The 15,594-nt window shown below is 40.0% G+C and overlaps 1 protein-coding gene across 18 annotated transcripts in view; it reads left to right on the top strand.

The window, feature by feature from the left end:
- The window catches only part of BBS9 (Bardet-Biedl syndrome 9), a 461,967-nt gene that overhangs the window by 220,072 nt on the left and 226,301 nt on the right, over window positions 1–15,594 (top strand). Inside the window, exon 20 of one of the 18 annotated variants that reach the window (XM_043508769.1) lies at window positions 9,345–9,383. The exons of the other annotated variants lie outside the window; for them this stretch is intronic. Coding sequence (XP_043364704.1) covers window positions 9,345–9,368 — 24 coding nt within the window. The 3' untranslated portion in view covers window positions 9,369–9,383. Of the gene's footprint in view, window positions 1–9,344; window positions 9,384–15,594 lie in introns of those variants that run through there. 18 annotated transcript variants of the gene reach the window in all.

The raw sequence follows: 15,594 nt of genomic DNA, 5'->3' as shown, positions 1-15,594 counted from the left end.
TAAAAAGCCATTTTGAATGTCAGTACTTTAATTATAATGGAAATTTGAAAGATTTTCATAATTACATGAGTTTTCTGATGAATGAAGTGTATTTATTAGTCATTCCATTTCTGTGTTCAGTAGGTTTTGTGTTTGTCCTAAAGAGAATTCTAAATGGTAGAGAAAATATTCTCTTCACTAAGCAAGCACCTGTATTATTTATCATAGGTATTTCATCAAGCACAGTAAAGTGCTGTTTCTTGAAAATCACTAGGCTCTCTCATTAGTGTTTGTGAAATGACCATAAGTTATGTAAACAAATGCTGGATAGATTATAAGTAACAAGCTTTGCAAAAGCAAAAATAATGTAAATGGTCACTTTTGAAGATGTTTTTGAGGAGGAGGACAGGAGCGGAAAAGGAGCAAATCTGGAAATGTTCTAATGTGAAATACAATGCTTATGACTTCTTAAAAACAGAGACGTTTACAGAACCTCTACACTGGAATATTTTACCATATGTCAGCATCTTATTTAGAAGTCTGTTACTTAGCTATATACTGTATTTATTTCCTGACAGTGTATTTGAGTCTAATGAGATTTCATTGTCCTTTGAAGATATTTCACATGGATGCATGCCACAGGATTACAAGCAACTTCCTTTATGTGGATCTTACAAATACCTGGGGAGTTTTAGGGTTTGGGTTAGTTTTTTATTATTATTATTATTATTATTATTATTTTATTTATTATTAATCTGTGTTTGAGTGCCAGCATTTCTAAAACTGTTGCCTGGAGAAGAAAGGCTGATGTCTGAAAACATCTGTAACATTTGCAACCTGTATATTCATGTAGGGACTCTGCTGAACTTGGGCAATTATGTTTCGGTGACCCTAGCACCATGGCTGCAATGCAGCTGAACACCAGAGTTACGAATTGACCAGTCAACCACACACCTCATTTGGAACTGGGAGTGTGCAATCAAGCAACGGTAGAGACCAAAAAAAAAGAGGAAAAACAGTACCGTCCTATGTTAAATAAAAAATTACTAAAAATAAATAAAGGGAAAGCAGTGTTTTTCTTCTGCATAGTAAGCTTTCAAAGCTGTATTAAGTCAATGTTCAGTTGTAAACTTTTGAAAGAACCGCCATAATGTTTTGTTCAGAGTTATGAATAACCTCCATTCCTGAGGTGTTCATAACACTGAGTTTCTACTGTACATGGCTTGCCAAATGGTTTGTACCCCATCTGATATACTGTAGTGTCTTTCAGAATCAGAAAGGACAATGCCAATCTCTGCTGCGTTGGATCTACTGCTCTTGTCAAAAGTTATACCTTGTATGTTTCTTTTCAGTCTGTTTTAATAGAGGCATAGATATTTAAAGCAAAGGTTCCTCCTACTGGAATGTTTGATGGACCCACCACATTCTCCTCAGTCTCTCTTCCTCCATATGTGGGAGCAGATTTTTTTCCTCTTCTGTTCTGCTGAGAGCCTTTTTCAATTTTTTTCACCGCCACCAGTTTCTTTTATATTTTCCCTTTGGAATTTTGCATTTGAAAAGGGACATGGCCTTTGGTTCATGTTACCTTAGCACAACAGGTTTTCCTAAGGACTTGTTCTCCCACAAGTGGTGTTCAGTAACTCATCACTGGGTCCTCCAGTTAACGATTTAGCTTCCTTCTGCTTTGCTGTGCAACAAATTGGCCTCAGTAAAGTGGGTTTGTCACCTGAAATTCTTCCTATGGATCACCATTATTCCTCCATTTTAAGGCAGCCCTTCGTTTTGTGACATATGTCTTAGGATTACCAGGGAGGCAAAGCACATTTTGAACCAACTGCAGTCTTCTTCCTACCAGGATGTCCATTAAACCACAAATTCTGTGCATTTAAAATACCATCCCCATCCCTGTACAGTGACAGGTGACGGCAACATAATTATGAGCCCTTTCCACTTACAATGGTGACAAGCTACAAAATAATAATAGAGGAAGGCTCAGAGCTCAAGGAAAAATATGGAAGATCATAGAACCTTGTGAACTCCTAACAAACTTCCTTCCATAGGCTCTCCTCATTTTTATCCGTTTTAATCATGCTCTCTCTTCAAAAAATGAATAGATTCTCTAAGGTGAAAGAGAATGCTGCTCTTGTGTTAATCTCAGGAGATGCTAAAGAAAGACCCAAGTACCACTCCAAGTACCACTTCACCAGACCTAAGTGCATCATTTGGGTCATATTCCTGAGTTCCATTAGCTTGGAATAAAAAAGGACATGAATTAACTCTTGAACTTGGGCCAAATTATTCAATCACCCCAATGGGCAATACTTTTTTCTGAATTTTTTGTAGTGTAGAGTAGTGGGTAGCCAGTAAATGGCTAGCATACTTACTGTCCAGATGTCTGTTGGTAACTTTGATACAATACAATAAAGAGAACATGAATGAACTCTTGAATATTATTATAACCAGTAATGGGTGAAACAAAGTTAAAATGATTAGATTTGACTGAACGAGAGCATGAACTTAAAATGTCAGGGAAACCAGATAAAAGTGTTCAAATTGTACTTAACTTTTTTCTAGGATTTAAATTCTTCTTATCAGAAAACTTATCTCAGCCAAAATAATTAAAAGCATTTGTTGCCAATTTAGTGGTTGATGTGTGTGTGCATATGCAGACAGACAGACATAGAGAGAGAGGCCTTGAAAAATGAGCCCCTTTCCCCATTCTACATAGTTCAGGGTACTATTTGATGAAACATATCAATAGGGTCTTTGCACTAAGAGAACTGCAAAAAAAAGTGTCAAGAACAAGAAAATCTCTCTGCATGGCCTACCTGGATCTTACAAAGGCTTTTGACCTGATTAGCAGAAAGGGCCTTTTCCAGTTACTAGAGAGAATTGGTTCTGATTCAATCCTTCCATGATGGCATGAAGGCTACAGTCCAGTATGATGGTTATCAATCTGACAGATATGAAATTCTCAGTGGTGTCAAACAGGGATATATTTTGGCATCAAAACTCTTCAATATATTCTTCTCTCTGCTGCTTTGTAATGCTTTCTCATCTAGCATCGAGGGTGTAATCTCTATACAAGATCTTACGGAAAACTCTTCAACAGTACTGTCCCATTATGATGCATCAGTAGAAGAGGTTTTAGAACAAACTGATAAATAAAAACAGTAATAAGTTACCAGGACCAGATGGTATACACCCAAGAGTTCTGAAGGAATTCCAATATGAAATTGCAGAACTACTAACTGTAGCATGTAACTTATCACTGAAACAAGCCTCTGTACCAGATGACTGGAAGGTGCTAATGTAACACTGATTTTTGAAAAGACCTCTAGAGGTGATCCTGGCAATTACAGGCTGGTAAGCCTAACTTCAGTATCAGATAGAAACTATAGTAAAGAACAGAATTACCAGACACTTAGATAAACATAGTTTGTTGGGGAAGAGTCAATATGGCTTCTGTAAGGGGAAGTCATGCATCACTAATCTGTTAGAATTCTTTGAGGGTGTCAACAAGCATTTGGGTAAGGGTAATCCAGTTGGTATAGTGCACTTGGATGTTCAGAAAGCCTTTGACAAGATCCCTTATCAAAGGCTCTTAAGGAAACTAAGTGGTTGTGGGATAATAGAAAAGGTCCTCTCATTGGTCAGTAACTGGTTACAAGATAGGAAACAAAGGGTAGGAATAAATGGTCAGTTTTTGCAATGAAAGAGTGTGGTCCCTCAAGATCTATACTGAGTCCTGTGCTGTTCAGTATATTCAATAATGACCAGGTAACCAGGAAGAACAGTGAAGTGGCAATATTTGCAGGTGATACAAAATTATTCAAACTAGTTAAGTCCAAAGCTGACTGCAAAGAATTATAGGGGGAAATCTCACAAAAATGACATGAAATTCAGCATTGATAAATGCAAAGTAATTCATGTTGGAAAAAATAATCTTAACTACACATATATAATGATGGGTTCTAAATTAGCTGTTACTATGCAGGAAAGAGATCTTGGAGTCATTGTGGATAGTTCTCTGAAAACTTCAGTTGAACAGAATGTTAGAAACTATTAGGAAAGGTATAGAAAATAAGATAGAAAATAACATAATGCCACCAAATAAATACATGGTGAGTCCACACTTTGAATACTGTGTCCAGTTCTGATCGTCCTACCTCAAAAAGGATATTAGTGGAAAAGATTCGGAGAAGGGCAACAAAGATGATCACTGGTATGAAACCACTGCTGTAAAAGGAGAAACTAAAAATATTAGGGCTGTTCAGTTTAGAAGAGAGAGGATTAAGAGAGGGATATGATAGAGAGATATAAAATCATGAATGGTGGGGGAAAAATGAATAGAGACGTGTTATTTACCCTTTCCCACCGTTGGTCTGATCCAGTATGGCAGATCTTATGTTGTAACATTGCACATCTAAAAGCAAGAAGCTTAGTTAAACATCTTCTGATGAGAAAACTTCTTGTTGCTGACAACTCTGTTCACTAAACATCTTTCACACCCGCTATCTTCACCATATTCTAAATATTAAGTGGGAAACCAGAATTTCTGCTACTGAAGTAATTGAGAAAGCAAGATTGCCAAGTCTCATCTCTACTCTCAAACACAGACATCTCAACTGGCTTTGTCTTCTGTAACATGTGGACGATAGATGTGTTCCAAAGGATTTTCTGTATGGAGAACCTGAGGATGCTCTAAGGCCACTGAACCGACCTAGGTCCAGGTTCAAGGACATTTTCAAGAGGAACTTAAAAACTTTCAACATTGACAACCCAAGCTGAGAAGATGCAGCTAGGAACAAGCCACACTGGAGGACTGTTCTGCACCAGGAAGTCTAAGAGGCTGAAGAGAGGTGAGCGAAGAGGAAAGTACAATAGGCCTCAAGCTCTAGTAGTACACTGGCTTCTTCATCTGGCCCTGTACCTTTTGACTGCATTATCTGTGGTATGGACTGTCATTTGAGAATTGAACTTCTTAGCCACTCTCAATGTTGCAACATGCGCACAGTAACTGAATTGCTTTGACACTTACACCATTGTCTTTTGAGATGGCCTGTTGCCATTGGATTTGTTAAAACCAAAAATTATGCAATAAAACTGTTCCTAAACCTTCACTTGGGCAACCAGGCGGCTTGTACAAAACTAAAATGAAGGGAAACAGATGGAAAGTTAATATTTGTAGTTTGTAGCCATTTTCAAACAGTGGTGAGTACCTTCCATCTGCAGTTCCCACCCTTATATCCCTCCCCGTGAGACTTTTTCTGGGCTGGCAGGATCAGAAAACCTGGAGACCCTTTTAGGATTGCCAGCACTTTTTTCCTCCCTTCCTCCTGGGTATTGAGCTTCCTTGTGGGCTTAGGAAGTGATGCGGGCTTCTTGGCTGATTAGTTGGATAGGACAGTGCAAAGCCCATTGAATCCTGTGTACCCAAGGATAAGCTCTTTTCCCTGTTTAAGGCACTGTTCTATGTCTGGGAGCAACAGTTCTCTCTTCTTCCCCTTGGGATGAGAGTATGGGGTGGAGGTGGGGCCTTGCTGTGGGCATCGTGCTTAGTAGCTTTTGGGGGTCTGAGAAGGAATGTTTCCCTCCTTGCTAGACTGGACTTGGCAGTGTTTTTTGTTTTTGTTTTTTTCCCCCGTCAAACGTCCACGGACCTATTGGGTATGCTAGGTAAATCCTAAGTACATCCAGGGCCAGCCTTACATAGAGGCGAACTGGTGAAGGCTGGGAGCACCTCCGGAGCAAGTATAAACGGGACACCTCGGGAGCAGGAGTGCCCCTCCCCCTCCTGCTCTGCTGGTGTCTGCAGCCCTGTGGCTCCTGCTCCCTTGCCTTGGAGCCGCCCCGCAGCGGCTCCCGGGAGCTTCCTGTCTGCTGGGGGGAAGGGATGGAGGGGCGCTGATGTCAGGGTGCCCCCTGCCGCCCCTGCCATGTGCCCCATCTCTGCAGAGCAGGGGTATGCGTGTGGTGACAGGGCTCACCCAGAGAGGGACTGAGCTGCTGGCAGTTGCTGCTGTGTCTGAAGGAGTTTTCCTGCCATTCTCTTAAAGGGGCAGCATGTGGTCTCTCACATACTCCCCCAACTCTTTCACTGTCTGAGCTCACACACTCTTTCACGCTCACTCCCCAACACATACTTATATTGTTATTGCTGTTATTGTTGCTTGTTGGTACTTCTGCAATGCACATATATTCTCTGTAATTTTATTCTTTCAAAGTGCTGTTGTTTTAATTTTTTGATCGGTCTATGCCAGGGGGTCGGCAATCTTTGGCATGCAGCCCATCAGGGTAATCCGCTGGCGGGCCGCAAGACATTTTGTTTATGTTGAACATCTGCAAGCACAGCCCCCCCGCAGCTCCCAGTGGCTGCGCTTCACCATTCCCAGCCAATGGGAGCTGCGGGAAGCGGCAGCCAGCAAGTCTATGTGCTTCATAATTTTATTTCTTTCTTATGCTTACATTTAATTCTTTGAGTAGTGAGTTCTAAAATGTCTAACCTGTCCTGGCTGGAGTAATTATCATTATTACTTTTATTATCATATTGTGCTTTGTCATTCATTATTTAAAGTGGTACAGTCAAATAATAGTATCCTTCTAGAATGTAACTTTAGTTTGTTCTAACCTTAGCAGCGCCAGTTTAAAAAACATTAGCTAAACACACAACTTTGGACACTGGGCAGATGAAGATTGCTTATTTTCAAATTGTATTTTTACTTATATTTGTAAAATAACTTAAAATTTGCATGAAAATAAATGCAGTTCCAACTATGATATCAATAGCAATGACGGAGTCAATGTTAGTCACATACATGATTGTGATCAGTAAACATAAATGCCAAAATAATTATAAAAATAAATTCCCTTTCCTAATAAGAGAACAAAAACCCTTAATTACATATGTTAAAATTATGTTTTTAGTGAAAAACAGTTGACTGAAATAGAGTAGATAATGGCAGTAACACAGAGTGTCTGTTAGAGAAAGTAAACAGATTTTATTTATTTTTACTTATCTCTACTGAAGATAGCATACAAAGTATTAAACGTGTGTTTCTAATATCTGTGTTAAAGCTCCAGACTGATACCTCAAGGCTTGGGATTGGGACTATCTTGATGTATTATCTCCTAATTGTTCTAAATTTAAATATAAACTTTAATCGTGGCTTTAATTGGAGTTTGTATACATTTTTTCTTTCTTTATATAACAATTAGATACAGTGCTCCTGTCAGCTAATTCCTAAGTATTTATCTGCAAAAACCTTAAGAGTTTTTAGGTGCATAAGTAGTCCCTGAAATAACGATTAAAGTTTCCTCCCTCCCTACCCCAAATTTGAAATGGGGCTCTGGGTGAGCCAGGAGAGCTGTGGGTTCGGGCAAGATGTATCCCCCATGTGATAGCGTGAAGCCTGCCTCGAGCCACATGCCGGCATCAGGCACCATGAGCCACAGCAGCAGTGCAGAAAGGTGGCAATACACCATATACCATGCCAGCCTTACTTCTGCGCTGATGCAGGCGGGTGCCCGGCCAGTACCCGCCAATATCAAGCTACCCTGCCAGTGCTTAATTTGTGCCAGGGCTGAGCTCTAGCCTTTGGCATCTCTTTCAATATAAATTAAACACTGTGGGAGGCAGCGGGGCCCAGAGGTGATGGGGGCGGAGGGAGAAACCCAGGGAGCTTGTGGGGGCCAGGAGTGATGGGGGTGGTGCCAAAATACAAGTTCACCCAGGGTGCCATTTTCTCTAAAGCGGCTCTGTAGGTCGTAATATGTTCATGTTGTCATAACTTAGCAACTGTCTAGTACATGGATTCCAGTTCCCCGATAAATGGGAATTGGAAGCAGGATTACGGGAGGGCATTCACTAAAGAAAGGGGTAATGAGGCTGCAGGCCTTGCAAGGGGCCAACCCCAATATTCTCAATCATTATATGCCTTTTTTAAATATCTTTTAACTTTCGAGAAATCCTAAGTATATCATTAAATACTATCATATGACATGAATTTTAAAAATGTGGAAAGCCCCAAATGTCTTACAAGTAGAACAATGAAAATATATGGAAGTATGGTGGTAGAAACTAAGGCCCTGATCCTGTAAACAGATGTGTGTGCTTAATGGTAGCATTTAACTTATTGCACAACAGTGCACCTTTTTATGGTGAGATGCAGTATTGTTCTTTCAAGTGACCTTTTGGCATGTGTCATTGTAGCATGTAGACAAACGTGGTTTTTTGAGTACTACTTGAAATCCAAACTCAAAGGTTTAGAAGACCAAACACCCTGCATGCTGGGTTTGTTGTGCAGCCAGTGCAGGTGTGATGTGAACTGAGCTGCATCTGATCCTGTTCCTGCTGGCTTTGTTCTTGTGAACCATTAGGGAATTGAAACAAGAATTTTCTTACTCTGCCAGCTTACTAGAACAGAGCTGAAAGAAGGCGCAGTTCCAGAGGGATGAATTAACACGTCATGTGCATGATTGTATCGGGAGAGCAAGAGACCCAGTGCCCTGAGTGTATGTTTTCTTTTGATTACCAGCTGAAGAACTGTTATTAAGACTGTTGCAGCTGTTGTTTCACATAGGGTTTTTTCCCCCCTTCATTTTCTGAGATTTTTTTTTAATTTTATTTTTTAGAGTGGCTGATAGTTTAGGGAATTGATAATAGGGTATGTAGATCATCACTTCTAGATTGTTGTTTTGAATCCAACTCAGGTAGGCTGAGTGAAAGATACTACCCTCTGATAGATCTTTGGGGGTTCATGAGTTAATGGTCCAAATCCCAGTGGACTAGTGTCAACATCACAAAAATGAATACCACCACAGATGACACTAATTGGCAGACTTATTGGCAGAGAGGTCAAGTATTGTGTGGCACAGATGTTGGACAGTTTTCCCACCCTTAAAGGGAGTTGTTTTGGGTCATTATTTGTACATTACTAGGGAGTCTGCACTGTCACAGTCAGTGCTGTAACTGGTCTGTGGATGGATAAAAGACTTTAGGCTGGCTGTGGCTGTCATTCTGGCATTAGCACCAAATTCACACTTTTATTTAAAGGAATATTTTGAAACCATTTTTCTTTTGTTACTAATACATTTTAATCTAATCTTCTTGCTGTGTTATCTGAGTTTTACATAGGTGCTGTTTTCTGTCTCACACTTTTATTTAAAATCTCCGTTTGACCAGAGCATTCTTTGTATTGAAATGGTTATGCTTGCGACAGGAAAAAATAAACAAAAAAACAAGTTATGGGAATACTTCTTATTTTTCTTTGAGTAGTATCCCTTTGGGTGCTTCACGTGGCACGAGACGGGAAAGCGCATGTGCAGCCCAAACAGGCCCTGCTAATAAAAATCTCCGATCCTAGGCCCAGGGACGCAGATGCACCTAAAGTGGAGCACCCATAGGGACACACATCTTGAAGAACCTCAGTTACAGCACAAGGTAAGTAACCCTCTCTTCTTCTTCTTCTTCAAATAGTGTCCCTACGGGTGCTCCACTTTAGGTGTATTTGCATCCCTGAGCCTAGGATAATTGTATTTTCATTAACTTGTTGAGGACCCTTAGGAATAGAATGGGCCTCCAACTGCCATTCTTTACTTGTATTGGGAAATAGGAAATACAACTCATGGAAATGTTCAGGTTGTTGTAGCACGTGGTTTGAAGGAGGGGTGGGAGGCATCTTGGGGCCTTGACCAAATTCTCAAACTTGCCTGAAGTGGAGCACCATTAGGAACACACATCTTGAAGAACCTCAGTTACTACACAAGAATAACACCCTCTCTTCAAAGCCAGGTATTCAAGCAAGCAAGAAATAAGTTCTTGTGCACTGATATGAGAAAACCCCTATTTCCAAAAGTTGTGGCACATTTTTTTTAAGCTTCTCCTAACAACACTGTTAGATCAGATGACCTGAAAAACGGCTCAAAATAGGAGGGGGGAAAGCTTTGTATCATTAAGAAAAGAGAGATCCTGGATATAGTTCTATTTAGTAGAAAATGTTGAGCTTCTAATTACCTTACTGCTCTTTCTTTAATTGCTAATTTTAAAAAAATGTTTCTAGTGTACTTTTTTTTAAATTTAACAGTGGATGAGCCTTGGGTCTTACCTCCAGATACTATATTAGGAACCACAGTATTTTCAGTTCACTTGAAATTATATGGTGTTCAGCTCACATTGGAAATCTTGGGAAACTTCTCAGGTTGTGTAGCATAAGGCAGAAGTGAAAAAATTTCAAATGAAGTTGTCGTAGTGGGTGTAACAAGAATTGGAATTTACCCCATGGACTTTAGTGTTTAGCTGAAAGGAGTCTGTTTTCTTGATCTGGCAGCATCTGTGCATTGATATTTTCATAATTTCATTAGGGTGGAATAGAAATAGGGTTTGTTTGTTCATGTATATAAATGAAATTATCGGTGGTATGTTACTGCTAGGGTTTGTTTGTATGAAATCTTTTAAAGGACTTGCTGAGCTAGAGAATACATTTATCCTATATTTATACAATACAATATCAGTATAAAAAAAGACTCCTTTTGGAGAAAACATTATGTGCTAGACACCCCTGTGAGAGACTGATCATCTGTTTATTTAATCTCCATTTTTATACTGCACTAGCACCCAGATCCTGATATCTAACACCCTGATTCTGCAAACACTCATGTGTTCCACTTTGTGCACATGAATAGCCCTATTGAAGTGAATGGGATTACTCATAGGGTGGTATCCTGGCCTCACTGGGTATGTGTACACTGTTCTAAAAGACCCACAGCACAGCCACAGCCTTCCCAGGTCAGCTGACTTGGGTCCACGGTGCTTGCGCTGTGGGTTGATAAAACTGCAGTGTAGATGTCTAGGCTCTGAGACCCTGTGAGATCAGACCTGGGGGAACCCTTCTGATCTGAGTCTTGGTGCTATGGATTTTTATTGCAGTGTAGACAAACTCCCTGAAGTCGATGACAAAACTCCCATTGACTTCAGTGAAATCAGGATTTCATCCATAATTCTTAAAGTTAAGCATGTGAATAAATGTTTGTAGGATTAAGGTCCAAGTAACAACCGGGAGGTATTGAGCACCTTTAACTTGTAACTACCCATTCTTCATGGGAGTTGAAAGCATTGAGAATTTTGCAGGAGAATTTAACACACAGTGAGAAAATATCTGTTTTAGATTCATTGTCTGATTTGACAGATTTGTAAATAAAGCAAAATACTTCAAAATAAAAACAAAACCTCTTCATTATTACATAAGGTCAGAATGTATTATTCAGTGGTTTAAAGCCATCTGATGTTTGGTTTATCTTTTTTTTTTTTTATTAGATAGCTGCTAATTCAGATACCAACTCTGCAGTGAAAGTCTCTCTGTCTTCTATGTTAATTGACTATTAGAAGTTCCTTTCCATGTATGTGTATATAATTTGGCACATCCCAGTACTTAACATTTTTGTTTTGAAAGTATAAGTAAAGGATTCATTGTAAGTCACTGGCTTCTCAAGTTCTATATAATTTGTACCAGATGTTTTTTTCCTTAGATAAGCTACTAATTTTATAACTCCACCTTTCAATTTAGATATACAGTAGAATTCACTTTTGAACGTATTGGGAAGAATTACGTGTATTTTGGAATAAACTATATCCACTGCTCTATTTTATAATCTATTTCCATTCTCCCTCTTTCCCTTATTTTAACAATTAACAGGCATTTGCCTGCTTGCAGGCTGAGATACTTGTGGATAGACTGGCAAGAGGGCGCGCGATACATTTATTATTATTATTTATAGTGTCTGGGAGCCCTAGTCAGGGCCCAGGACTCCTCTGTGCATTGTTCAAACACAGAACAAAAAGGGTCTCTGCCCTAAAGAGCTTACTCTAAATGGACAAGATAGACACAGGGTGGGGAAAGAAGTAGAACACATAAGCAGACTGAACAATCTGATGGCAACAAACAGCGCATGAGTTCCTTGATTTATTTATTTATTTACTCATTTTGTGGGTTTAGTTAGGAGGGGATAAGCTGAAGAGAACAGAAAGTGAGGGGAACTGGGAGGGAGAAGATGGTTAGAAGAGTGATTCTGAGGTAAAGAGCTGGTGATGAAGGGATAGGGTTGGAGCAAAAAGACAATCAGCACAGAGCAGAGAAAATTTAGTCAAAACTGTAGCAAGTTCTCCAAGGGACTCCCAAGGTCCATGCTCTGGCTGCTTCTGCCCTACCGGCTGGAGTCTCTGGCTGACTCCTCTATGCAGCTTTTTCTCAAGCCCACTTGTTGGGGGTGAGGAGAGAGACCACTTCTAGTGTCTCAGAGTGTGTATGGGTTCTCCCCTTGGGGTTCAGGAAGGTAAAGGGGTGGGGGGTTGTACTTTCCCTCCTCTCCTCCCAGTGCACAGTCCCTATCTTGGCAGGTTCCTCTTTCAAGTATATTTATATTATACCTTTTTAAGTCACCCCCTTCTACTCAAAAACCCCAACCAAACAAACAAAAAACAAAACAACCTCCCCCGCAAAAGCCTCTGAAATAAATAATCTATTACAAAAAACATGAAGGTAAATTAATAAAATTAAACATAAGCCCCCAAGCCCTATCTCAAACAGTTTTGCAAAAAGATGCGCCAGAGAGACTCCATGAAGTCAACTGGGGACTTCACTTTTGCTATTTATTTTACATGGAAGGCACATAGATAGTTTGGTGATGGGCAGCAATATAAAATCCTAAAATACATTTAAAAACCAAACCAAATATACAAGAAACCCAAGACTTGCGTTGCAAGTGCTTTAGTATGGCCCACATGTAAATGGAACATTTTTCAAGATTCTTTTTTTATTGATAGGTATGATAGGTAGAGCAGCACAGCAACACCTACTTTAGGTATATATTTGGTGCCACTGGTATCTGTACATTCACATAAGGAATAGCACGTCAGATTTGTTTCATTCTTGGGTTTCACTAGCCTGGCTTGTTCATATCCCCTGGTCCAGCCATAGTGGAGACTTCTTACTAAATTGCTTGATATCAGTCCGTTAAGTGGTTTCGTCTGGGTTTTTACCAGGCATGTCCCTTTTTTCAATCCACTGAGTAGAATCCATCTCTGTCCTATAGATAGTATACAATACCCCTTTGAAATCTTTCTAGTGATACCAAAGAGGTTTGAGGAATAAAACCTTGTGAATGAAAAACTGTTTGCTTGTTGATTGTTCTTTTTTTAAAAAAAAAAAGACGACTGCAATGTGTACTGCTGTTAAAGCACCCAGATTGCATCACACCTTCAGATTTTTGTAACTTTTTCTTTGAATGGTTGAAATAACAGCTCAGTCATTTTATCCAAATTCAGCTGCTTATTAACATCGCTTCTACTAGTGGCGTTTCCTAGGAGAAATGGGTTGATGGTCTGTCTGGTTCATAGTGGACATGAGCTAACATCTCAAAAAGCACCATCACAGTTGGTACTAACTGGCACTCTTATCTCAGGGTCAGATATTCATAGGCTGAAATCCCAAATGAAAACTTAGGCTCATATGTAATGCAGTGCAGTACTATGGGAATGTTGAAGTGTTGATAGTACTCTCCTTTAGAAGTAATATATACATTAATGCCTGAAGTTTGTCGGCTGGGTGTAGCTAAAGATCATTTTTTGACTATGGTATGGCCTACCTTTCATAAAGCAGGTTCAGATGTCCAAGGTGCTGTGCCACATTAACTGTTGAGTCTGCTTGTCTACACAGACTCTTTCCAGCTAATGTTCATCTCATTGCTTTATAAACAGCTTTGAGTATTCTGCATGAAAGCGGCTATGGAAAATAAATTGTACTCTGAAGTAAAGGGCATTAGAGCTTTCAAAATAAATTACCAATACTATCAGACAGTCATATCTGTTCTAATAGTATTTATTTCTAGTGTGCCAATCATAGTAGTTAGGTGCTATGCATAAATTGAACATTAATTAGGGCAGAAAAAGATCATAGCTTGTGACCCAAAATGCCATCAGATGAGTAACACAAGATGTGTGACTGGTAAGTTTTTTTTAGATGAGCATGGAAAAAATTATAGTAGGACATAGTATTGAATTCTTTTTCCTTCTCCAAAATGTATAGTGATAAATAATAGTGATCGCTTTTCATAGGAATGAACTGGGGAATCTGACATCCTGTATTCTCTACTTTTATGCTTTCTATTAGCACAGGTATCAGCAAAATCCTAAGTTATGAGGTGCTTGACCTAATTATCTCCAACATACTAGAAAGGGTTTGGATCAAGGAGATATTGGTGGTAGGTATGTTGTGAGGAATTAGTCTAAGAATAATTCTCAAAAGAGATCTATGAACTCATGATCAGTGTTTCAGCTTGCATGGCTGTTTCCAAACATAGAATGACTTTGCCTTCTGAAGCAGTGTGAGCAAATAGTCTTCCACATAATTTAAGTTTTAATTGTGGGGCACTGTGACAGGGTGTACCAGACCTTTGTGGCCCCTGCTAGAGGTCCCTCTGCTCTGCTACACCGCACCCCAGGAAGCAGTGAGGAGGGAGGAAAAGAGTAGCAAAGATGGGTCCTCCAGGCCTGCCTAGAGAAACTTCACGAGGGCAGCCATCTTGGAAACTAGAGAGACCTGGTCCTCCAAGGGCTAGCAACAGCCAGAGCCCAGCAGGTTCATATAAAAGGAGCTGCAAGGCCTTAGCAGATCAGTTCCTGGCTGTCCAAAGGAGTCTGAAAAGTAGTCAGAATGTAGGGCTGGCTGAGTTTACACTGAGACTGCAGAGGGAGAAGAACCTGAGGATGTTGGCCCTGAGATAGGTCTGGAGCTAAAAGAGCACAGTAGGAAGAGTCCCATGGAAATAGCATCAGAGGGTTGAAGTTGAGCCATACATGGCTGCCGTTTCTAGGGTCCCTGGAGTATTGGGTAGACCTGGACTCCCCTACCATCAAAGATAAAGTGGCATAAACCCCAAAAGAGACAGAGCTTATTTGGGAGCTGTACCAAAGGGCTGAATTTAAAAGGCCCAGAGCTGGGCTGAAGACCCTAGGGAGATCCAGAATCCTGGAATCTTTAATACCCTGTAAGGGGTTAATTTGGACTTTGTGATTTAGCCAAAGCATCAAGCCACTAAGGAGCTACCAAGTATGGTATGCAGTATGGAGGTTTTGTGAAACCTGTTTTTTTGGTTATCTTTTGGGTGAAGCCTTTGTGTTGCTAAGAAACAAGGGAACTATCCAGTAATGGGCCTTGTATTGGATTGATGGATTCTTTTCTAGAGGTTGTCTGATCAAATGAAAGTTCATGTACTACAGCTACAAGGTCAGCCTGCAGGGGGCACCAGAGGTGAGAAAGGAGTGCGGTACTACACCCAGCCACTAGGAGTCCCTCAATAGGCTGTGAGTAACACTGGTTGCAGAATTAATCGATACTCAATAACTGTTTGTTTTGTAATGCGTGAGTCCATGTCTCATCAGAATAATTATACTTCTAATGCATTCCTTGATGAAGACTCTTGCCTTACATAAATAACTACCAAACACTGATTCTAGAAAATTCCAGATACCTACAATTCCCATTGACTTCTGTGGAAAATAAGCACCTACCAGAACTGGCCTGTGTGACAGAAAGAAACATTCCTGTTCGGAGAAAACAG

The sequence above is a fragment of the Dermochelys coriacea genome, chromosome 2 (assembly GCF_009764565.3).
Source record: "Dermochelys coriacea isolate rDerCor1 chromosome 2, rDerCor1.pri.v4, whole genome shotgun sequence".
NCBI lineage: Eukaryota > Metazoa > Chordata > Testudines > Dermochelyidae > Dermochelys > Dermochelys coriacea.
This window is presented reverse-complemented; position numbering and strand designations above follow the sequence as displayed.